The following is a 23,593-nucleotide window of genomic DNA, read 5'->3' on the forward strand; positions in this document are numbered from 1 at the left end:
TTCAATTACATTGGTTAGCCCTTATAATTCCGAATGCGTTTGGCAGATTAGATTGACATGCTCACATTTGTACGCTGAAATCTGATTGGACAAAAAAAATGAGTAGGCTACTTGAAGCAGTGCTGCCAAGAGACACTATTTGGTATAAATTGATACAATTTTGTGAAACAAATACTACAATTTAGAAGTGGTCAGTACTTCAGATAATATTTTGGCAAGCTTTGCTGTCCCTGGTGGTATTGAATGATTACATATTAAAAATGTAACGTATCTGCCACAGGAAAGTACCAAGCACGAGCTTTAGCAGAGGGCATGCTGACCACCAACGAGTTCCTGAAGGAGATCAGCTACGAGCTCATCACAGGCAAAGTCAGCGTGCTGGCGTCTCACTTCAAAACCACCTCTCTCGGTAAGTATCCATTCAACAAAATCTTTCTAGAAGGAATGTAAAGGTTAGAACAAAACATAAGGAAATGCTCATGGAATCTGATGAGATTTGAATGTGATAATAGCTTATGATCAAGTTAAATTAACGCGTGAACAGCAATTTGCAAAACTAAAGGAAAAATTTAAGGAAATCCTAATAGAATCTGATTAAATTTTACTGAGATATTGTTTAACTGTGCTAAATTAACCACTTATGCTGCTAGATAAGGGAATGGGTGAACATTAATTTACAGAACAAAAGGTTGGAACAAAGTGTTTTTGAAAATCCTACATTTATCTGATAAGATTTTACTTTTTTTTTTTTTTTTTTTACCTGGATCGACGTCTTTAAACATTAAAAGGATTATTGTGTGCACAAAACCTATACAAAATTAAAATATGTAACAAAATGTAATCATATCCTACATAACAAATTGTAATTTGATTTCATGAGATTTCACTGAGATTAATGTATTTAAACATGCAGATTAAATTAATGAAAAATACATTTATACAAGTAAAGATATGATAAATGATAGCAAAATGACATAAGCACAAACAAGTCCAACCTGATCTGGGTGAGACTTCACAGAGATATGAGCATCAAAATTTGTTAAATGGGATTTTTTTTCCTTCATGTTAAATTTAAATTGCACAATTATTATGGATCAGATCTGGATCAAACTTGGTTTTACATAACGATTCATAAGCCCCTATATACATTTTTAAAAAAAAAAATCACATAGGACTTCACAGAGATGACACATTTTCTTTTTTTTTTTCTTTTTTACAATTTTGCTTTAGAAAAATAGTGGAAAAATACAAATGTTTCTTCAGATGGTTATTTAATCAACTGTGCATCATGATACATGACTATTGCACATATCTATGCCGTGTTGTTTGCTCATGTTCTCATGCTTGTTTGTGTGTGTGCGTGTTACCATGGTGACGGCTTGTGCTCGCAGGGGACAATCTGGACAAGCAGCTGGTGCGGTATCAGCGGCGACGGAAGGGCCAGGTCATCCAGCCCTTCCAGGGCGATGTCACTGACAACATCCACTCGCAGGAGGCCGCCAGCATGTCACCACCTTCGGACAGAGGTGAGGCTCGGACCACACCACAACAAACACAACAATGTTTGCGATAGTATTTGACTTGAGCGGAGGCGACAATTGCATGATTCCGCTAGGTTGAAAGCTTTTTGAAAGATTTTTTTTTTTTTTTTTTTACTGTAAAAGAAGAGGTAGAGTGGATTTTTTTCCTTAGACGAACTGGATTAGAACAAATAAATGGCACAGATGCCCGGAAAGCTAAACATGGCAGCACACAGCAATGTTACAATTTATGTCAAGTTGAAATTGATTTTTTTTAAGGAAAATTATGGCGAAATACAGACAAATGAAGCAGACTGTGTTGAATAAATAATCACAGAACATTAATTTACATGCACACAACATTGTGGAGCAGGAATATTACAATTTATGTCAAATTAATGGACTTTAAAACAAAATAAAAGTGATTCAAATAGAGAAATGCAGTGAGACAATTAAAAGTGAGGTAGACTAGGTGGAACAAGGTGCAGAACACAAACATGGATGCAAACAAAATTGTGGAGCATCATGTTGCAGTTGATGTCAAGTTGTGGAGGCCACATTAGATTCTACAAGCGCACTAATCTTTTCCTTGTTTCCTTGGGTCAGAACTGCTCAGTAAGATCTTCCAGATCTTTCCAACACAGTTGAGCGTGGCGCGCCGCCTTCTCTCATTGGTCTGCTCCATCGCCGATTCGGGCAGCCAGAACCTGGACTTGGGCCGTTTCTGCAAAGTGGACTTTCTGGTTCTGGTGCCGCCCTCTCACATCCTGGTCAACCAAACGGCACAGCGCATCCGACAATCGGGTATATAAAAAAAACTACACTAACACCATCTTGCATAAAAATATGGATTTATTTTTTGTTTATTTTTGACACAGGCGTTTTATTAGATTTGGGGATGGAAGAGTCGTGCCCGCCTCAGAAGTGCGACAAGTACGTGGTGCGACTGGACGCCGACGTGCATGGCAAGATGGAGGCCTTTATGAGGAAAGTCAAACAGAACCCGTACACGCTGTTTGTCCTTATCCACGACAACTCTCATGTCGACCTCACCAGGTATCAGACACATTATATATATTTTGGCTGCCTGTCTGGCCTTGGTCTCTTTTTATGATGAAAACAAAGGGAGGAGGAGGGAGAACCTTGAAGTATGCATAAATGTGGGCCAGGTCATTTGAGTTTACATTCCAGCCTTGTCTGCAGGTGTTTTCTACATACAAGTATATCTTTGCAAGTTCATCAGGGGTTGACCTGCCACATACGGCCCACTCTGTTCTGTAGTCCGGCCCACCAAGCCCTTATATTATCAACAATCTTGTAATATTTATTGCATCAATTTTGCAGGGTTTTTTCTGAAATTGGTCCATTATTTGTTTTTAAGACATTTTTCTTATTTTTTGTAAATAATGAATGAAAAATATTGGGGGAAAAAACATTAACTTTGTCTTACATTAAGTATACTAGCCTAATGCTAACACACACTGCAAAACACCATGGACAGGCTAAAGAAACTAGCATCAATGTAATAGTAGTTGCATGACATAAAACAACAAGCAGTAGAAGCACATGCTGACAGAGCATACATCAATACTCACAGGCATATGTTCTTTATCCTCTGGAAATAATTGCTAACTACCTTTTCACACTGCACTTACACATTATGTCCTCATTTATGAACCAAGAAATGGGCTTTTAGCTATCAAACGAACACTTACTTTTGTTCTAAAATCGACCAAGTACAATTTTCTTAATGGCGACTAGAGTTTTAAAAAGGTTTGTTTAAATATCTTATTAGTCACTTCATTAGCTATGAAATTAGCTCATTGGCGAAATATGTAGAAAATTAGCCGGATGAGGCTAAAACAAGACGGGAAAATCAACAGGATGTCATGTGGGATTTGTCATAGATGTCTGTAGCTGGTTTAGACCCAAGAGACACTAAAAAAAAAAAAATCACCTGACTTTCTTCTTCCCACTCAACAAGCGCTCTGTCGGGCTCCGTGTGCCACGGAGAGCTGCAGGGTCTGGCTGACCGGGTGGTCAATTGCCAGGAGGTCCTGGACGCGGTCAACCTGCTGGTGCTGCAGGTCAGCTGCTTCCCGTACACGCTGCAGACCCACCAGTCCCGCATCAGCATGCACAATGAGGTGCACTGGCCCTCCAATGAAAGCCCGGTAAGCATCTGTGGTGGTTGGGGTGGGGGGGGGGGGGGGGATACTGTTGATGTGATGGATCTCATGAATGAATGGCTACTGCAGCATTGTGGTAGTTCAACTGCTTCATCTAGTGGTCATTTTGTCTAGTGGTCATAGAGAATACTATGTGTCTAAATGTCGTAGGAATTAAAAAGTTGAGTACAAAAGTCAAAATGATTCAATAACAAAATTAATGTTTTTCCTCCCCAAAAAATTTCCACTAATGTAAAGGGACTTATTAGACAGGCGCATGTGCGCTCGACGTAAATACTGGTGGTGCATCTTCATTTTTTTGCCCAGGCAATTCTAGTTTGGTAGTTTGGCAGACTTTGTTACATTTTGCTGGGCATTCCGGCAGACTAATGGCATTCACCATTTGGTGACAGAAAGTAGATTAAATGGTAGACCAGATTAATCCAAGTCTAGATTGTAGCACAGGTGGTGTAATACGATTTTGATAGTAACCACACTTTTTATTCTGGAAAAAAATTGACATTACTATCTAAAAGGTAAGGGGGAAGGGGGAGAATGGGATTTTAGTCCTGTAACAATACGGCTTTTGTTCCTGAAAAAAAAAAATACTTTATTCGTGCAGGGGCGTCATATTCATGTTGCAATCATATGAGCGTTTTTAATTGGCCCAAAGCTCAAGTAGGGAGGAATATAGTTATTGGCATTCACTATTACAGTATGTACTGTAGCCACTAGCCAGTAGGTATTTACTTTGTAAAGAGATACAACATAATAATGCATTGCAAATTGCAATGCTACGGTCCAGGGACCCCAGATTGAGAACCTATTTCTGATTTTCATCATAAACGGGCAAAAAAATACCTGAATTAGGCCATGTGTGTACTTCTAACAAGTCATGTTGCGTCCTCACCTTCCAACAGGGTTCACTTTCTCCTGGTGAGTTGGCCTACTTTGGCCTGAGCGACTACAGCAGATCCCTGCAGTGGGGCGTGGCCAGCCCTATTCTGCGCTGTGACGACGCCTTTGAGAAGATGGTCCACACACTCCTGCACAGGTCGGACAACTTTCACAGTGACTTGAATCATTTTTGGGTCCCCAAATTTTTCCCATATGACACACTGGTAATCCGAACACACACACACACACATATATATATAGTTTGTATTTTAACCTAAATATTTAAGACCTTTTTAATAGAAAAGAGCTTAACCAAATTCAATGCAATTAAATTCAAGAAAGGTTTTCTGTTTTTGAACAATATTTGATCAAAACAAAACACAGTTTCATCAAAACTGCAAGACTTAATTATATGCATTATCAAGTATCAGTACATATTCTGTATCCACAAGTACAGTATTCAAATTGAATGACTTGCACCCGTTAATAGCGTATCCCCTTTCACATTCTGTGCTTTGTGGGAACTGGCTATTACTGCGGAAGAAATGTTCATATGTTCAAGATGATCTTTGTAAGGGGAATGTTCCAAACTAATGATGAAAATTTGTACTGCTGGGTATTGCAAATTATTTTGCGGACCCCAAGTTACGGTTATTGCGTAAAGATTGAGAAGCACCGCTTTAAATGACTTTAAAGTTACTGAACGCCGAAAATTTAATTTCAAATTTTTACGGCCACCTGTGGCTGAAAATTGAAACTGCATTTTCCCTACTTCACATACACAACCGCCACATTACGTCACATCAGCAGACAGAGGGCGGGAAATTCGAACCCGAAACCAGTCTGAAAACTATTGGCCTGAGACTTGCAGGAGTTCCCATTATGAACAGCTAAGGTGTTAATCTAGCAATTAAAAATGTTTGTCATAAATGGCCAAATTTTTGGGCAAAGTGCAGCTTCAAATACAACACGGTGTACTAATAGTTTGATTTGTTGTGGCAGACACCCCCACCTGCACAGCATGGTGATCCGCAGCTACCTGCTCATCCAGCAATACACGGAGGCCATGATGGCGCTCACCTCCTCGCCGTCGCTGAGAGACCACATCACGCCTGAGACGCTTGCCATGGTGGAGGACCTGATCAACGCGCCGGGCCGGGAGGGCTCACAAGGCCGGGGCCACATGCTGTTGGTGCGCGTGCCATCGTTGCAGCTGGCCATGTTGGCGCGCGAGCGACTAGAGGACGTGCGCGACAAGCTGGGCCTCCAGCTGTGCTTCGCCGTGCTGCTGGGGAGCCCCGCCTCTGAGATCTGCCTGCCCAGGAACTTCACTTGTCGCCTACGGGTGAGATGCATACCATCTTTACCTCCACAAAGGGCGTTACAGTATGTTTTTAACTTATTGTGTAGACCGGTAAATGAAAATCATGGCTCTCAATTGCGTTTCGTTGCAGGCATGGCGGGGATGTGAGAATGAAGACTGGGTGCCACTCACCTATGAGGATCTGGAGGGTCTGCCCTGCATCGTCATCCTCACAGGGAAAGATCCCCTGGGAGAGACCTTCCCCAGGTAAGTATACACTTCTGCCTTCTTGTAAAGCAAGATCATTTAGGTGCACATCATGTTCTTCAGACGAACAGCTTTTCAGAGGCTGTATTCACCAGCCACCGCCACTGAAAAATATTTTCTTTTTTTGTCGTGAAACTTGAGATAGGAAGTAGTGGTATCTAAATCGTAGTAAATACTTAATGACGCCCTACAGCATTTTTATAGCAAAATAGACCAGGAATCAAGTCACAATGAACAGTTCCATATTACAGCATGCATAACGCCACAGTGATTATGTTCCTGTACCAAAACTGGTCAAGATGGCACTGTGCATGTTTTGTCATTGCTTCTATACTTATGGCAAAATCCTGTGTATAATACCCCCCCCCCCCAAAAAAAAAACCACCCAGAAAAAAGCCTCTTTTTTTTTCTTTGTACTTGTGTATAATACATCCCCAGATTTTAGCATATTCATTATAAGAGTCAATATGAATGAATCAAGATTCAAAACATGCTATTTAACTGTAAATGCTTTTAAATCCAGGTTAAAAACTATGCTCCTTTTCCCATATTAAGGTCTTTGAAAGTATTTGAAAAAACATGTTTAAGCAAATCTTGTTCCTGCACTGTATGCTCCTTTAGTAATTTTTAGTACAGTTCAAACAATGTGGGAAAAAAAACTTTTTTTTAAATTAAGCCCCCTGTATCTTTTTTTCCCCTCAAAAATGAGTATCATTCACAGTGATTTTTCAGTGATCTATCATTTTTAGGGAATCAGATTCCATTAATATTTCACATGTTAATGTTCATACGCACTGCCTAATCAAATGAAACGCTTCTCCTTTTTCCTCTTTGTGAAGGTCTCTGAAATACAGCGACCTGCGTCTGATCGATTCCAGCTATCTGACGCGCACGGCCCTGGAACAGGAGGTGGGCCTGGCCTGCACCTACGTGTCCGTCGGCGTGGTCCAGGAGCCCAAGAAGATAGCTGGCCCTCGGGAGTCGGACGCGGAGAAGGTCGTCGCAGTCATGAACGACGGAGAGGAGCTGGAGCGACCTCAGAGCAACGGCAGTGCGGCCACCAGAACTTCAGGGTCCTTGGTGGAGAATGGGGTCAGTTCATCCGACAACGCAGACCCCTCCCTGAAGCCCCCCACCAGTGTGGCGGAGGGCGCCGACACGTCGGGCCTCAAGCAGGAGTGCGACTCAATGGCCTGCCAGCTCCCCTCCAATCCTCCCAAACCCTCCAAGGCCCCTCCGTCTCTGTACTCCAGCTCCTCCTCGTCCTCGCCGTCGCCCTCCTCCTCGTCTACGCAGCGTCCCAGCCAGTCCACGCAGTGCGGCCGCCACCCCAAGCCGGCGCGCGTGTCGCCGCGTACCGTCATCATGTCGCGGCCGGCGTACAACCTACTTTCAGCCGACTCGGGCAGCCAGCTGAGCTCTTTCTCGCTGCTGCCCCACGCCGACGTGGCCTGGAGCAGCCCGCTGAGGCCCCCTGTCACGTCGAACCTGCATGGCGAGGAGCAGAGCGCCTACTATCGCCGTTGGACCGTCGCCAAGCAGCACCACGCCGACTACGAGGCACCGTCCACGCCGCACCCTCGACGGCTATTGCTAAGCGGACCGCCACAGGTAGGAAATTGAATACAAGACCTTTTGTTGTTCTAATTGAATTAGAATTAAATTAAATAAAAAATGGTGGCATCTACGTCATGATTTTTTTCCAAATGATTTGATTGTTTTCATTTGGGGAGAAAAAGTACGGGTCCAAATTAGTGCATTAATTTTGAGTTCATTTAAAGTTCTTTAACATCACTCATTTTTTAAACGTGTGATTCGCAACGCAGCAGTCACGTCCATGTCAAAATTTAGCAGTAATACATTTAATAATAATTCATATATTTGTGGAAACTGGGGTCAGGTTGTATTTTACAATTTTAAAAATGTGCAGAATTTCACAAGTTACTTCATGTTAAAGATTAGATAGCTACTAATATGAAAACAAAAATGCAATTATGAAAAAAAATTACCTAAACACAAATCAATATCACACTCGTTTTTTTACAGTGCAGTACTTTTTTTTAAACTCAGTTTTATGAATTATTATGAAATTACTGTGTCAATGACTAAAAGATACAGCCATATTTCTTTTAGTTTAACATTTTTTTTCAACTTTTATGTTAACAAGAATATGAAAAAAAATACATGTTATCGTACATTTAGAACATATCAAATTTGAGATTAATTGTGAGTTAACTATTGAAATTGTAACATTAATTATGATTAAAAATCGCCTGACACCCCTAATGTAAAGATTTTGTAAAGGCAGACTTTTGATACAACTCACATGAAGATCTCCAGGTGTACCTAAAATTGTGGCCACTATGTGTGACCAGTCAACCAATGATGGAATTCTGCTTGTTCCTATTTCCCAGGTGGGGAAAACGGGTGCCTACCTCCAATTCCTTCGCATCCTATTCCGGATGCTCATCAGACTATTGGAAGTGGACGTGTTTGATGAGGAGGAGTCGGACGAGGAAGAGGCAGTTGAAGGTAACGGATGATTGACATTTGAAAGCGAGGTTGTCAGCGTGGTGCCGGCTAATCAGGAGTTTTACACTACAGAGACGTCAGAGGTGGCGACGCCTGTAAACGCCCAGTGGCCTGACATCGAGGACATCCGCAAGCTTCCCTTTGACCCCAACCCCCGAGACTCCAAGTTCAGGAAGGCCAGCCCTGTCTACTGTGACAACACACCAAAGCGCTCCAGAGGTGAGTACAACGGCAACTGAATGGACCTTTTCACAATGTTTGTAAATAATAAGCACTAGACTTCCAGGTCGGTAGCCATTTACCTCACATAAAATTTTGTTTTTGACTGACACAGGCTAAATTTATCATTCAAGACATTTGAATTTTGTTTTTGCCACCCAGAAGTACGTGTCGCCACGGTTAAACGGTCTATGAATAGAATTCAAACGGTGTGATGCATTCAAATAAATGGGATTTTTCGGTATCAGTTCTGAAGGAAGAAGATGGAAGCCAAACGGAAGCGAAGCGGGAGACCAAGTCTATACGGCTTACTCGCTTCGCCGCTCACAATGCTTTTCATCACTGTGAGCAATGTCACCATTACTGTGACGCCAGCCCTGCAACACAGGTGAGTGCACCTCACTGGACATCTGTTAATGGGTCTGAAATGATAACCGCTGATTTTGAAAAATGGTGTACCTATACGTGGTTTCTCCAAGCACAATTATTCATTAAATATTTTTTGTACCTTTACCTTTATTTGTAACCTCAATGTAGGGCTGGGCAATAAATCAAATTAATTCAATTAATCATAGTTTTAAAAATCCAATCTTAATATAATAATAATTTGCTAAATTGTGAAATAGAATTTTGTCTTCTAGGTTATTAAAAGCTGTTGTTCTTATGCTTTGTTACATCTAAATGTTATTGTGAGTTGTAATTTTGCGCAAGTGGCAGAATGCTGGATGGGTGGTTTACAAGTCATGTTTACAATAGCTACCAACTACTTAATTATGGCATTTATGCACAAACTATAAATGTTAAGTTTAAGTTAATACTGATTTAGAATCAGTATACATGATTGTTTTCTGAACATTTTGCACAGGAAATATTTTTTTAATAAATGAAACCTTTAAATAAATTGTTTTGGTTTTATTAGATTAACTCATTTGCTCCCAAAAACATATAAATACGTTCTATTTTAAATGTTTTAAGTGTCCCAAAGACATATTTATACATTTAAAAATATATATATATGCTAGAGCATACAGAAGGCTTTGATGCAGCCTCTCAACTGCACAAAACGATTAAAGCAATGGTAGTTATTAGTGTTGTTCCGATACTGGTATCGGCAGAGGTCCCGATACTGCATTAAAACAGGGGTATCGGTATTGGTGAGTACTATCAAGTAACATGCCGATACCATTAATTCTGACGCTAATATAGGACTTTGGATGCAGCATCTTGTGTCTTGCTCATGCACTGCATGTCAAGCTAAGATATGCTATTGGCCCATGAATGCTCTGAACCAATGGCAGGACAGCTTTTTCATGTTGAGAAAAAATGTATCGATATGGTATCGGTATTGGCCGATACTGCAAAGCTGGGTATCGGAATCGGAAGCGGGGGCCAAAAAACAGTATCAGAACAACACTAGTAGTTATTACAAAAACGGCCATCAGGTGGAAGCCAAGTAGAAGAGATAAAACTTAGGTATATTCTAATGCTAATTGCTACAAAACGGAAACAGATAGAAATATACTTTTTCTTTCCTGATGAAAGAAGAGACTCTAATCTTTCTTTTGGTAGGTTCCATGTTTTTATAGCAATAGAACACAATATTCTGTAGGCCTTCCAAAATCAGTCAAAATCCAGTAAAACAGCCGGGAGTGAAGGGGATTGCTTCAGTGAAAATGGATGAGAGTGGATGAGTTACAATCGATTAAAATCTTAATTGTCCTGAATGACTGGGAAAAAAATCTGATTTCATTTTTTGTCCATATCGCCCAGCCCTACCTCAATGTGGTAATTAATTACCGTAAATATTAATTTCATAAATATTTCTAAGCCATTTTTCTATAAAACAACTAACTGTGTGTGTGGGTGGCAGCTGTCTGAGTGCACCTTCCACGCCTTCACCTTCTGCTCGTCCATGCTTGGTGAGGAGGTCCAGCTCCAGTTTGTCATTCCCAAAGACAAGGAGCAGCACTTTGTCTTCAGTCAACAGGGGAGCCACCTGGAGAGCATGCGCCTGCCTCTGGTCTCCACCAAGGTTTGTTTACAAACTCCTGCAAAATCCAGTTGAAGAGCTGTATCAAAACATTGAGCCTTGAGAGAGATAATGCTTAGCCTTAGCCTCAGGGACTAAGATATGTTTGTCAGTCAGTCAGTCAGTCAGTAAAATAGGCATAAAATGACAAATATACAATGTAAGATATTTAAAATAGAGGGTAAATGGTATCGAGTATAATTAAGGAGTAAGCAGTAGTATTGCAAATTATATGTAGGCCTATTATTGTTATTACACTAGCATTTGCTTAGCATATTGCATTAGCTATGTTGTGAAGCAATTAGTGTAGCACACAAGCCAAAGAATAACCCATTAAATATGAGTTTTTAAACACAATTCACCTTTTTGTCATTCACATTGGTCATTGTCATGAATAGTACAGTTCACACTTTTAAAAAGCTGTATTGAATATCATATTTCGTTAGCTAGCTTCTTGTTAGCAGATTAGCTAGCTTGCTTGGTAATTTGTTAATTATTTTGCAGGATGCTACTATAGCTACCAAACAACTTTAGTTTCAGGGGAGCCAAAGAATGAGCCATTAAATGTACAAAGTTATTTATTACTTACTTTTCATCGCTGGGATATGAAAACTGAATAGCACAGTCCACCATAGAATCAAAATGGCACCATCCCTCAATAAACCAGGAAGTAGTTTGCTAGCTAAGAAGCGGGCAAAAACTCACCTATTCAATTAGCTTTGTGGGGTTATAATTTGTAAATATATTGAATATAATTAGTTAGTTAGCTAGCTAAGTGGGTATTAAAAAAAAATGTAATTATGTGGAGCAATGCGGCCTTTTTTTGCCTTTCACCTAATTTTATTGTTAATGGTGTGTGTCACCGTTGAATCAAAATGGCACCATCCATCCGTGAAGCAGGAACTTCTAGGAAGTAGCCTGCTAAATGACAAATGGACAAAAGAATGTTTCATGTTAATTAACATTTTGGCCTCATAATTTTGTAAAGGTAGATTTATTTATTTTTAAAGATAAGATATAGAACTAGCTTGTTAGCAGGATTTTTGCCATGAGACTAACTTTGGCATCCATTGTATGGTAGCCCTAAAATTAAAACGACACCTTTTAGCTTTATTTCACGTTAACCATTTTTCTCCATTATTTAACTTAAGTAGCTGGTTGGTTGGTTAGTTCGTGTTAGATATATGAATAATGCTAAAATCCAAATCATTTTGAATAACCCAATAATTTGGTGCAAATTATCATTTTTTTGCCATTTGACTTGCTATGACATTAAAGGTACAATCCACCCCTATGCATGAACCAGAAAGTGCAGGCTCATAAATAAATAAATAAGTGTTTTTGCAAATTTGCGACCCCTCTGGCGAAAAGCGGAATGGAAGCCAGCAATGTTCAACGCCCAGAGTGTTAGTTAGTGGGAGTTTATTTATTTTCCTTCCCAGCGCTTCCACGGAGCGCGAGAAAGAGAGAGAGTGAAAGAGATAGAGAGAGCGTGCACGCGCCTGACGTCAAGCTCGGTCCCGAAACCGTCGTCATTATTTGACTCTACGGGAAAATAGGGGCAACAGCCGATATGTCACAGTAGTGCCTCCTGTCCATTATAAAAAAAATAATAATGTGTGGGTGAAAAATATGGTTATTTTTAACCCTCCAAATTGCGACATGCATGCATAAAGCATTTTTTTTTCTTAAAAATTTTAAATGTACAATTAGATAAACAGGTGAATTTGTGTTCATAGCATGCAGGAACTAATCATTACAACACACCGGGGGGGTCTTTCATGTTGGTTTTCCAGGACCCCGACCTGTTGAAGAGCCCCATCTTCACGCCAACGACGGGGCGCCAGGAGCACGGCCTGCTCAACATCTATCACGCCATGGAGGGCGCCGCTCACCTGCACATCCTGGTGGTCAAGCACTTTGAGATGCCTCACTACCGGAAGTACTGGCCCAACCACATCCTACTCGTCCTACCTGCCATGTTCAACAACTCCGGAGTCGGTTAGTGACGTCACTATTTGTACGACAACCGATCATATACTGTAAATAGATGAGAATGATTCCCTTTAAAAATATATATATATTAGACATGCATGAGTAATACATTAGTGTCTATGTTCGTTCTAGGCGCCGCTCGCTTCATGATCAAGGAACTGTCGTACCACAACTTGGAGCTGGAGAGGAATCGGTGGGAGGAGCAAGGCATCAAGCGGCAAGAAGTGTGGCCATTCATCGTCATGATGGATGACTCGTGCGTGCTGTGGAACGCCCAGCAGCCCGCTCAGAGCAGGTGGTACCTACAGATCAACCATCGTTTTTTAAACATTATAATATTCCCCGCTATCGGGGCTATTATGTAACCAATTGTGATTTCCGATAAATGCCACAAGGTAGTACTATTTTGTTTAAATGAAGTGAGTGTCTTCAGTTCAACATAGGTTATTAACTCATTCACTGCCATTGACGGTAGAGGTGGGAATCTTTGATTGTTTCATGATTCAATTCAATTCCGATTTTTGTCTGCGATTCAATTCAGAATCGATTTTCGATTCAGAGCGATTTTTGAAATGACAATGATTTCTAAATGTGCAAAGAATCGTCACACACTCAAACAAGGGCAAGACAGTATAAAATAATTTAAATAAAATCGATTTTGGGACATTTAAAATCGATTCAGAATCGTACTAAATGAGAATCGCGATTCTTAATGAGAATCCTTTTTTTTTGTACACCCCTAATTGACGGCTAGAGACACCCAAAAAATATTTAAACTATTTCTATTAGTTTAAATTTTTTCCCACTTTTGCTGAAAACCTATTAAAAAAAATGTATTGTACATTTAGAACAGATATAAAATTTGTGATTAATCGTGAGTTAACTAGTGAAGTCATGCGATTAATTATGAATAAAAAAAATAATCGCCTGACGCCCTAATTTTTAATAATCTTTTCTTTTTCTTTAAAAAAAAAAAAGATTATTAAAAATAAAAAAATTACTTTTTTTTTTTAAGAAGAAAAGATTATTAAAAATTAGGGGCGTCAGGTGATTAACATTTTTCGTAATTAATTGCATGACTTCAATAGTTAACTCACGATTAATCACAAATTTTATATCTGTTCTAAATGTACAATATTTTTTCTATGTTTTAATACTCTTGTTAACAAAAGTGGGAAAAAATGTTAAACTAATAGAAATAGTTCAAATGAATTTTTTACGTCTATAGCCGTCAATGGCAGTGAATGAGTTAAAGATAGGTGAATCCGCAAATTGCAAATAACACTGTATTTTGATATTATAATATAAATAATATAATTTAATAGTTCAGTCCACTCCAGATTTAAAATAGCACCTTCCGTGTTTTGCATACCAGACCAGACAATAGTTGAGCCGTTCTGCCTTTGTGGAAGTCTGTTCTTCAATTGTTTGGTCCTCGTCTCGCAGCGAAACATCTGACGGCGTCTCAGCGCTTATCAACGTGTCCCTGAAAGCGGTGCTGCGCCACATGGAAACCACGCCCAAGATCCCCCTCTACGCCATGTGCGGAGCCCGCAAGTGGAGCAGCAGCCTGGCCCGCAAGGCCCCCGGCCGGCCCTTCAGCAGGGGCCACCTGCACGACTTTGTCCTGCTCAACGTGGATCTGACGCAGAACGTCCAGTACGACCTCAACCGGTAAATGCGGGCGGGGAGGGCGGAGTCAGCTCAGCATCTGTTTTCCTGATTTTATGATTTTTTTTCACGGCAGGTACAGTTGTGAGGAGGTTGACTTCAATCTTCGGGTCAACAGCAGCGGACTCCTGTTGTGTTGTTTTAACAGCTTCAGCTTGATGAAGAAGTACATTCCTGTCGGGGGCAACCAAGACTACATGGTCAAACCCAAGCTCATGGTGTGTGTCCAGACAGTGGTAAATTCGGAAAATTCAGCTTCTGAAGCCATTTTTAACTCATTCACTGCCATTGACGGCTATAAACGTCAAAAATTCATTTGAACTATTTCTATTAGTTTAACATTTTTCCACTTTTGTTAACAATAGTATGAAACCTAGAAAAAAAAAATATTGTACATTTAGAACAGATATGAAATTTGTGATTAATCGCGAGTTAACTAGTGAAGTCATGCGATTAATTATGATTAAAAACTTTAATTGCCTGACGCCCCGAATTTTTTATAATCTTTTCTTTTCTTTTCTTTTATCCATTCACTGTCATTGACGGCTATAAATGTCAAAAATTCATTTTAACTATTCATATTAGTTTAAATTTGTTTCCACTTTTGTTAAAAATAGTATGAAAACATAGAATTTTTTTTATTGTACATTTAGAACAGATGTAAAATTTGTGATTAATCGTGAGTTAACTAGTGAAGTCATGCGATTAATTACAATTAAAAAAATTAATCGCCTCTTGCCTTTAATTTTCAATAATCTTTTTTTTTATTTATTTTTATGAATTTATGGCAGTAAATGAGTTAATTGGTGGTGTGAAATTTGGTGGCATGTCTATCATAAGTAGACTCACAAAAAAATTCTTAAGAAGGCATGCCCGAAAACACACAGGAATTCTGCCATTTTGACTTTAATACTCTAAAATGTGCCTTATTGACAATTATTGACAGCCGGTTTTACTGGACATAATGGATTTTGGTAAGCATACCCAAAAAGATGCAGGAAATCTACCATCTTATTTTGAAGTGGCATTTTAGGGTCATTTTCAGAAATACTTTAAAGAAAAACTCCTCATTGACTACGTTTACATGCAGTCAATATTCGGGTTAAGGTCAAAACTCCGGTTTCTAAATCCCGTTTACACGCTCATTTGTGCTTGATTGGAACCCGTTCGGACCGCAGCGCACAACGGACAACGTAATTACGCAAATAACGTCATTTCCGCTTTTAACTTACTATACGTTCACTAAAAGACATATTTATGTCACTCACCACTCGAAATAAAGTAGTCGGGTTTCCAGAAGCACGGACTTATACAGTATACTTGTATTTACTGTATGTGTATATAGGCACAAAATTATGTAAAAACGCGGTAGAGAAATCAATGTATTCTAGGGAGGCTCCTTTAGCAAGTAGGACAGAGCTACGCATACAAGTCGTGACTGCATGGACCAAGATTCCTTGCGAATCAAATCAGCGAAAAAGACGAAAAGCAGACAAAGAAGAAAATAGCGAGCATGCGCACAGCAAAAAGCATTGCCCCGATCGATCGAGATATTCCGAACGCATTTATATGAGCAAGAATTACGGTTTTAAAAAGCCGAATAAGAGCATATTCGGGTTATTGCGCTGGCCTTACAAAACCTGAATATTGCCAATTGGGTTTTAAAAGGGTTATTGCCTGCATGTCTGATTGTTAACAAATTTGCATTTTCTCGTTTTGCTTTCCATCTCCAGGAAATCGAGAATCCCGCCCCCATTAGTCCGTCGCAGTACGTGTGCGCCCCGGACAGCGAACAGACCCTGTTGGATGCGCCGGCCCAGTTCCTGCTGGAAAGGTTCCTGCAAAGTTGCAGCCACCGACTATTCCCCAAAGCCATTCAGAACCCAAACAACCCGGTCCTGTCCATTGACAGCTACCTCAACATCAGCCCGGAGGTAAGTACTGAGTGCAGCACGATCTTCACCTTTGAGTTAGGAAAACAAAAATTGTACTTACGAGTGAACTTGTTCACTACACCACTAGGTGGCAGCAGTGAACTTGACAACAGCTGGCCACCATCATTTCAGAAGCCGGCCTCGTAAAAAGCGAGTTCTGAAAAGAAGTAGTAGATGATGTCCATTGAATTTATGATTGAAATCAGAAAAAATATGAGTGAAGTGTTCCTGTAGTCGACTTGGCGAAGTAGTATGAGCAAAACCCACCTCCATTAACTACAACAAGTGAAATCAGTGATATAGAAATACCCTATTTAACTAATTTGCTCTTAAAAATGTATAAATACGTTCTATTTTAAATGTTTTACATGTCCCGAAGACGTATTTATGCATAAATCAACCGGCTGCATTAAAGCCTTCTGTATGCTTTAGCAGCTAGAGCATACAGAAGGCTTTAATGCAGCCGGTTGAAGAAATTGTAGTTATTACAAAAACGGCCAGCAGGTGGCAGCAGAGCAAATGAGATCAACCAGGGCCAAGTTGAAAAAAGCTCATTTACCCACAGTTCGAAACAGATTTGTGAAAAATTATTAAACTTAGCTATATTCTAATTGTTGCAAAATTGAAACAGATAAAAATATACTTTGTTGTTCCTAATGGAAAAAAGATACTCTATTCTGTTCCATGTTTTTATAGCAATAGAACACAATATTCTGTGGGCCTTGCAAAATCAGCCAAAATCCATTTAAACAGCTTGGAGTGAAGAGGGTTGCTTCAGTGAAAATGGCTGGGAGTGAATGAGTTAAATATTCTGTGGGCATGTTAGACACTTTAAATAACACAAACACATTCAAAAACATTTAACATAATGCAAGAAAGCAAGAAGAGCAATGGACAAAAATATTGCGCATTGTAACAATGTGTTTACAGTAAACAAATCCCATTTTTTTCCAAACTTATAAACTCGTCTCACAATATATACTGTACCAACAATCATGTCTAAAGATGTATATTCTAGGTTGAATTTACAGCTCTTACTTTCTGTAGGCGCAAAACGCAGTATGGGAGAGGATTGAGACTTTATCTCTCTTCAGCAAAAATGAGGCTAAATTTGAAACTTTCTGTTTTCTTTTCTTCTTTCACAGTGTTAATTACAAGTGTGTGCCACCATCTAGTGGCTAAAAATGGAACTACATCCAAAAAATAATTGTAAATGGACTGAATTTACCGTATATAGCTGCAATGGAGGGTGGCTTACTTCTACGATATGTACCTTACTAAAGGAGTCAAACAAGGCTCTAATGCTTCCCTAGGGCATTAAAAAAAAAAAACAAATCTACAGATTGCTACCAATGAAATGACAGAAAAGTAGCTGAAAGTGAGGAAAGTGTGTCAAAACGACAAAAAACAAGATGTACTAACTGCCCATTTCTTGGTGGGCTGGAATTAATTAATGACATTTTCATTCATTTCAATGGGGAAAGTTAGCATGGTCACGGAACGAATGAAGCCACTAAGTCAGGTCGGCATTGTCGTTCATTTTTGCCCCCCTAGTACAATCTACTCCAAATAGAGGGTTGTAGACTTTTTTGAAATACTGCTGTGTCACTTACACTGCGATCTGGTGTGTCAGATATCCGTGTGCTACATCAACTCCCGTCCACACTCCACCAACCTCAACCACCAGGGCCTGGTATTCAGCGGCCTGCTGCTGTACCTCTGCGACTCCTTCGTCGTCTCAGGACTCCTCAAGAAGTTCCGCTTCCTCAAAGGTGAGATGCCACATCGTACCCTGACATGGGTAACCAGGCACATGTCCAAAGGGCGGCGTTGGCGCATATCCCAGCTGACTTTGGGCAAGACCTTTACTTTCACGACTACGGGCAAAATGAGTTCGGTTAACATATGATTGAGGGTAAAGGAAGTTTAAAGGTTCAATAAAAACATTTTGTTGACGTTTCAATTTCTGTGTTGGTTAACTCATTCACTGCCATTGACGGCTATAGATGTCAAAAATTCATTTGAACTATTTCTATTAGTTAAATTTTTTTCCCACTTTTGTTCACAAGAGTATGAAAACCTAGATTTTTGTTTATTGTACATTTAGAACAGATATAAAACTTGTGATTAATCTTGAGTTAACTAGTGAAGTCATGCGATTAATTAGAATTAAAAAAAATTATTGCCTGACGCCCATCATTTTAATAGTCTTTTCTCTTTATTTTTAATCGCGTCAGGTGATTATTATTTTTTTTTATTATAATTAATTCCATGACTTCAATACTCACGATTAATGACACATTTTATATCTGTTCTAAATGTACAAAAAAAAAATTCTAGGAGTTCTTACTCTTGTTAACAAAAGTGGAAAAAAAATTAAACAAACTTTTTCTATCTATAGCCGTCAATGGCAGTAAATTAGTTAATTTGGTCTGTAAAAATGTTAAAAATAATATTAAATCAGCAATTATTTATGTTAAAAAAATACCGTAGCAGGCCTAACTACTATTCATAATAAATTGTTTTTCTATAAAGAGTTTCTGGCTATGCAAAGACAAACAATTTACAAGTATAATTGAAACAAAATTTGATAAAGATGCAAAAATGTTTCCCTCCACTTTCTGCTCCATGTCAAGGTCCTTTTGGGAGCATGTCAGATTAATGAAAAGCTGGAGACACTTACTCCAGATTACTCTTGTTTTGGTTCTGAATGTGGAGTTGTGCAGGGGCGGATCTATTCTGGTGGGTTTCTGGAGCAATAAACCACCCCAAATTTCTGAAAAACCCTTCCTAAACAGAAAGTTTGATATAGCAGCTTTTGAAAATCACTGTGCACTAATAGAAAGACAAAATATAATCGCTTGATGGATTTGTTTTAGTGTATTTAACTCAGTTGCTCCCAAAAACTTATAAATACATTTTATTTTAAATGTCCTGAAGATGTTTTATACCTTTTTTTAAAATGTTTTTTTAGAGCATACAGAAGGCTTTATTGCAGCCTCTCAAATGCAAAGAACGGTTGAAGAAATGGTAGTTATTACACAAACGCCCAGCAGGTAGTAGCAGAGAAAAAGAGATTAACCAGGGCCATGTTGAAAAAAACCTAATTTACTCACAGTTTTAAATAGATTTGTGAATAATGATTAAACTTAGCTATATTCTAATGCTAATTGCTACTAAACAGAAACAGATAGAAATATACTTTTTTCCTTATGAAAGAAGAGACTAATCTTTCTTTTGGTAGGTTCCATGTTTTTATAGCAATAGAATACAGTGTTCTGGGGCTCTTGTCAAAATCCAGTAAAACAGGCGGGAGGGAAGGGGATTGCTTCAGTGAAAATGGCTGGGAGTGAATTAGTTAATAAATTAAAGTTCAAGAATTTAAAAATGGCCTTTGCATATTTCAATTTTTCACTTGCATTTTCAATCAAAAGAGTCCAAAATATTGACTAACAGTGTGTGACGCTAATTGGAATTAGCACTAACGCTAATGTGCCGCATCCTACAGGCGCCACCCTGTGCGTCATCTGCCAGGACCGCAGCTCCCTGCGTCAGACCATCGTACGTCTGGAGCTGGAGGACGAGTGGCAGTTCCGCCTGCGCGACGAGTTCCAGACGGCCAACTGCAGCGAAGACCGGCCACTCTACTTTCTCACCGGGCGCCACGTTTGAAAAAGCAGCCCCTCCCCCCACAAAAAGCAAAAGCCAGCTATTCTTGCAATCAAAACGCGCCACGGGAGCATGATGGACGCTAAGCTATGCTACGATTGTGCGTCGCCTTTTTTTTTTTTTTTTTTTTTAACCATGGTGCGTCCATTTGTGGACGTACGTGTTTATCTCAGGGTTTTTAAAATGGAAAAATCAAGATTTATGGGAATAAGGCGGGCGGACGTTTTCTCCCGTTGTTTACTTTCTTCTTGGCACCAAAGACATCCTTGAGCTGCACCTTTTTCTTGTCCCGTCATGCCTTTCACTGCCAAACGACTCCACACTAAACACTGCCTAGTGGACATTCAACAGTACATGCTGTATACAAAGGTTTTTTTTTTTTTTGCCGTCTTATAAAAAAGTATTGTGGGCCATATTGCAGCCCACCAGAGCATTTTATCCGGCCGGATGTGTGATATACTTCAATGGAGATGTGTGTGTTGTGAAATGCACAAAACATCATATGTAATGGAATCCAATACAAAATGTTCAGTTTGGTTACCTACAATGGAAGATTTTGAAACGTTCTGTCAGATTGCATATGCTGGATGCTCCGTTCTTCATTACCGATGCTCCATGGAATTTTTCGTCAACAAGGGAGGAGAAGATTTCGTCAACCTTTGCACACACATGCTATAACACACATTGAGGCCTCTATCGTTTTATCTGCACCATTCCATGTAAAAAGGCTTTTTATTCTAAATCAAATTTAAAGGAGACATATTATATTATCTATATTAATTTCACAGAGCAATATGCGCCGCTTATCAGAAGCAAATATCATTAGCTAATGCTAATCAGTGCAGTCAACAAAACTCAATGCAGCTCTTTTTATATTTTGGCTCTGACGTGATAGCAGGGGCGTCGGAGCCTGTGGATGTTCTTTTACTTAAAAGTGACTCTGGATCTTCACCCGGCCTAACCCATCAAGTCATAGGTGGAGAAACTTGGTATGGAGGCTGTTTTTACGCAGAAATCCCAAAGGGCTCACCCACAGACGCATTTTCAGAAATAGATAACAAAAGATTCAATTTCACATTGATGAGTAGACAGGCACTCCATAGACTCAACAATTTGTATAATTTTCCATAATATGTCGCCTTTAAACATTGCCTTGTGTATGGGAAAGGGAGAATGTGTCTCCTAAGGGTTTGTGCACAGGGTTTTTTAAAGAATATGCCTTAAGGTGAAGTGACGCTCGCTCCTGCATGGACCATTGAGAACTAGGCAAAAAAAAAAAAGAGGGAATGTTGCTTGAGCCAAATAAATAGCCAGAGAATAAATAGACTACTGTACTGTTTAAAGTTTACATTATTATTATTAATAATATATTCTCTCATTACCCCCACCCTCCCCTTTCAACCGTTAGTTACTGTTATTTTTTTTTTGTTTGTGTGCGTGTAACTACCCAGTTTTGGTGTCTTTTTCTGTCAGCAAGAAGAACCTACCTATAATGATGTATCCTTAACGGCGTCTATGCGCTGCACCTGGGAGTTATTTATTTCAAGCATTATAGTTGGACTGATAATCATGTGAAAGAAAGTGTTTGATTGCATGCACGCTACGGCGGGTGAATTTGCTGAATGTCACTGAGACGTAAGGAAATGAGTGAACTTGCACTCAACAAGTTGCCAAATCAAATAATGGAAATCAATCAAATCAGCCCCCCCCAAAAAAATGATTGTGGCGATCAGAAAAAGTCTACTAGCCCAAAGAAAGGTCCACGTGAATCAATGTTGAATAATATGCAACTTGCTCACACAATCTTTTCAGAGAGAGAAGCAGCACGGCGGTAGCCTCGGGATCTACCTCTTGTTGTCGCAGCAGAGCCGTGCTACAGTATGTTGCCCTTGTTGTTGTTTTTGCTGTTCTAAATTGATGAATGTAATAATAATAATAATAAAATGACTTTTGAAATGTTTGTTTTTGTCCAGTGCCCTTTATGTAGACTTTTAAACAAAAGACAAAAGAAAAGTTGTATTTACAGTTATATAAATACAGTGGAGGCTTGAAGGCCAAGTCAAAAATTAGATTTGATTCGGCCCCACTAGTCTAAATCCGGTATTCTGATTAATACTGTTAGGGAAATATGAATTCAGAAAAAGGAAAAGAAACCCCATTTTTATCTATCTCAGGGTGTGCCCTTGCTGTCAAGTGAAAATGACATCACCATAGCTCATGGCTCATGCTGCATTCGTGGATGGTCGGAAGTCGGATGTATCCCACTTGGCTTTTCCCATTTTCCAGAGGCAAAAGTAAAGAATCAAAATGGCGGACAGTGCGAAATTGTTTTTTTTTTAAATTTTGGTCCTCGAAACACATTTTGACCTCAAGCAAACTTGCCTTCTCTCAATTTTGCTTCATTTATTGTATTTATTTTATTTTGTAAGCATTCCATACAGTTCAGTTGTTCACCGTAGAATTTCATGCAGGAAGTGTCATGTTTGGGTTCTGTTTTTCCTTGTGTGTCTCCCTTGGTCTTGTTAAACGTAATCCTGCCCTTCCTCGTGTCAACCAATCAGTGCCCTCAGCCACTTGTGTCTTGCCCCAAGTGTGTCTTGTTGTGTCGTTAGAGTGTGTGTATTTTGTCTCCTGTTTCCCCTCTGTCTGTGTCGGTTCATTGTCATTTCCCTCCCACCATGCTACCAGTTTTTGCCTTGTTGTCCTCCCCACGTTTTGGAGTTCGCTTTTGTTTTGTAGTAATTAAAGTCCTTTTTTGTACATCACCTTCGCCTCCTTGCCCTGCTTTCCTGCGACTGGGTCTTCCACCAAACTTTGCCTTCCTGACAGGAAGATAGCGACGTCGGTCGGTGAAGTCGGGGTATTCCCCCGCCTCCGACTTCAAGGAGACGTTCCCGTACACACTTCCTGGTTTGAAGTCGGAAAAGTCCGACTTCCCACTTTCCTCGAATGCAGCATCAGTTAACAACTAATCTCCGCTCATCTGGCGAACATCACATGAACTAACTCAGAAAACAGGTGAGCCGTGATTGGCCGCTACCTTAGCAGTTGCGATGTCATTTTCAGTTGACAGAAGGTAGCAAAATGGCTGCCCCTTGAGATGAAAATAAACGTGTGGATTTTGCTGCTTAATTCATATTCCACAAACACAAAATTAATCAAAATGCTGTGTTTAGACTAGTGAGGGTGCATAAAACATATTATTATAATAAAGAACATTTTTGACCTGGCTTTCCCCCCACTAAAAAACGCTTATGTTTTAACTTTATGATAACAGCAATACAGTAATTAAATTAAATGTAAAGAATCTGAGTTTGTTCATCATTCAAGCGCCTGGTGTGCATCACTTGGCCACCAGGGGGCAGTATAATACAGTCAACAGACAACTT

The 23,593-nt window shown here is 39.6% G+C and overlaps 1 protein-coding gene and 1 long non-coding RNA gene across 6 annotated transcripts in view; one reads left to right on the forward strand and one right to left on the reverse strand.

Moving 5' to 3' along the window:
- The window catches only part of greb1l (GREB1 like retinoic acid receptor coactivator), a 76,493-nt gene extending 54,329 nt beyond the window's left edge, over positions 1 to 22,164 (forward strand). For all 5 annotated transcript variants that reach the window (XM_077556776.1, XM_077556773.1, XM_077556775.1 and 2 more), the window contains 20 exons: positions 281 to 409; positions 1,392 to 1,526; positions 2,127 to 2,324; positions 2,399 to 2,576; positions 3,505 to 3,694; positions 4,609 to 4,742; positions 5,588 to 5,930; positions 6,040 to 6,155; positions 6,995 to 7,766; positions 8,570 to 8,687; positions 8,760 to 8,906; positions 9,155 to 9,294; positions 10,777 to 10,938; positions 12,732 to 12,936; positions 13,063 to 13,225; positions 14,377 to 14,604; positions 14,678 to 14,819; positions 16,335 to 16,535; positions 18,169 to 18,307; positions 20,044 to 22,164. In XM_077556776.1, coding sequence (XP_077412902.1) covers positions 281 to 409; positions 1,392 to 1,526; positions 2,127 to 2,324; positions 2,399 to 2,576; positions 3,505 to 3,694; positions 4,609 to 4,742; positions 5,588 to 5,930; positions 6,040 to 6,155; positions 6,995 to 7,766; positions 8,570 to 8,687; positions 8,760 to 8,906; positions 9,155 to 9,294; positions 10,777 to 10,938; positions 12,732 to 12,936; positions 13,063 to 13,225; positions 14,377 to 14,604; positions 14,678 to 14,819; positions 16,335 to 16,535; positions 18,169 to 18,307; positions 20,044 to 20,207 — 4,004 coding nt within the window. In that variant the 3' untranslated portion in view covers positions 20,208 to 22,164. The remainder of the gene's footprint in view (positions 1 to 280; positions 410 to 1,391; positions 1,527 to 2,126; positions 2,325 to 2,398; positions 2,577 to 3,504; positions 3,695 to 4,608; positions 4,743 to 5,587; positions 5,931 to 6,039; positions 6,156 to 6,994; positions 7,767 to 8,569; positions 8,688 to 8,759; positions 8,907 to 9,154; positions 9,295 to 10,776; positions 10,939 to 12,731; positions 12,937 to 13,062; positions 13,226 to 14,376; positions 14,605 to 14,677; positions 14,820 to 16,334; positions 16,536 to 18,168; positions 18,308 to 20,043) is intronic.
- Positions 199 to 11,720, reverse strand: LOC144043309 (uncharacterized). Its single transcript, XR_013291081.1, has 7 exons — positions 11,525 to 11,720; positions 10,806 to 10,954; positions 6,081 to 6,259; positions 5,666 to 5,924; positions 4,599 to 4,734; positions 1,368 to 3,702; positions 199 to 435 (listed from the first exon to the last, which is right to left on the reverse strand). It is a non-coding gene; the product is annotated as an uncharacterized LOC144043309 (long non-coding RNA).
- Positions 22,165 to 23,593: the final 1,429 nt, after the last annotated feature.

Source organism: Vanacampus margaritifer, chromosome 2 (assembly GCF_051991255.1).
Source record: "Vanacampus margaritifer isolate UIUO_Vmar chromosome 2, RoL_Vmar_1.0, whole genome shotgun sequence".
NCBI classification, from domain to species: Eukaryota; Metazoa; Chordata; class Actinopteri; order Syngnathiformes; family Syngnathidae; genus Vanacampus; species Vanacampus margaritifer.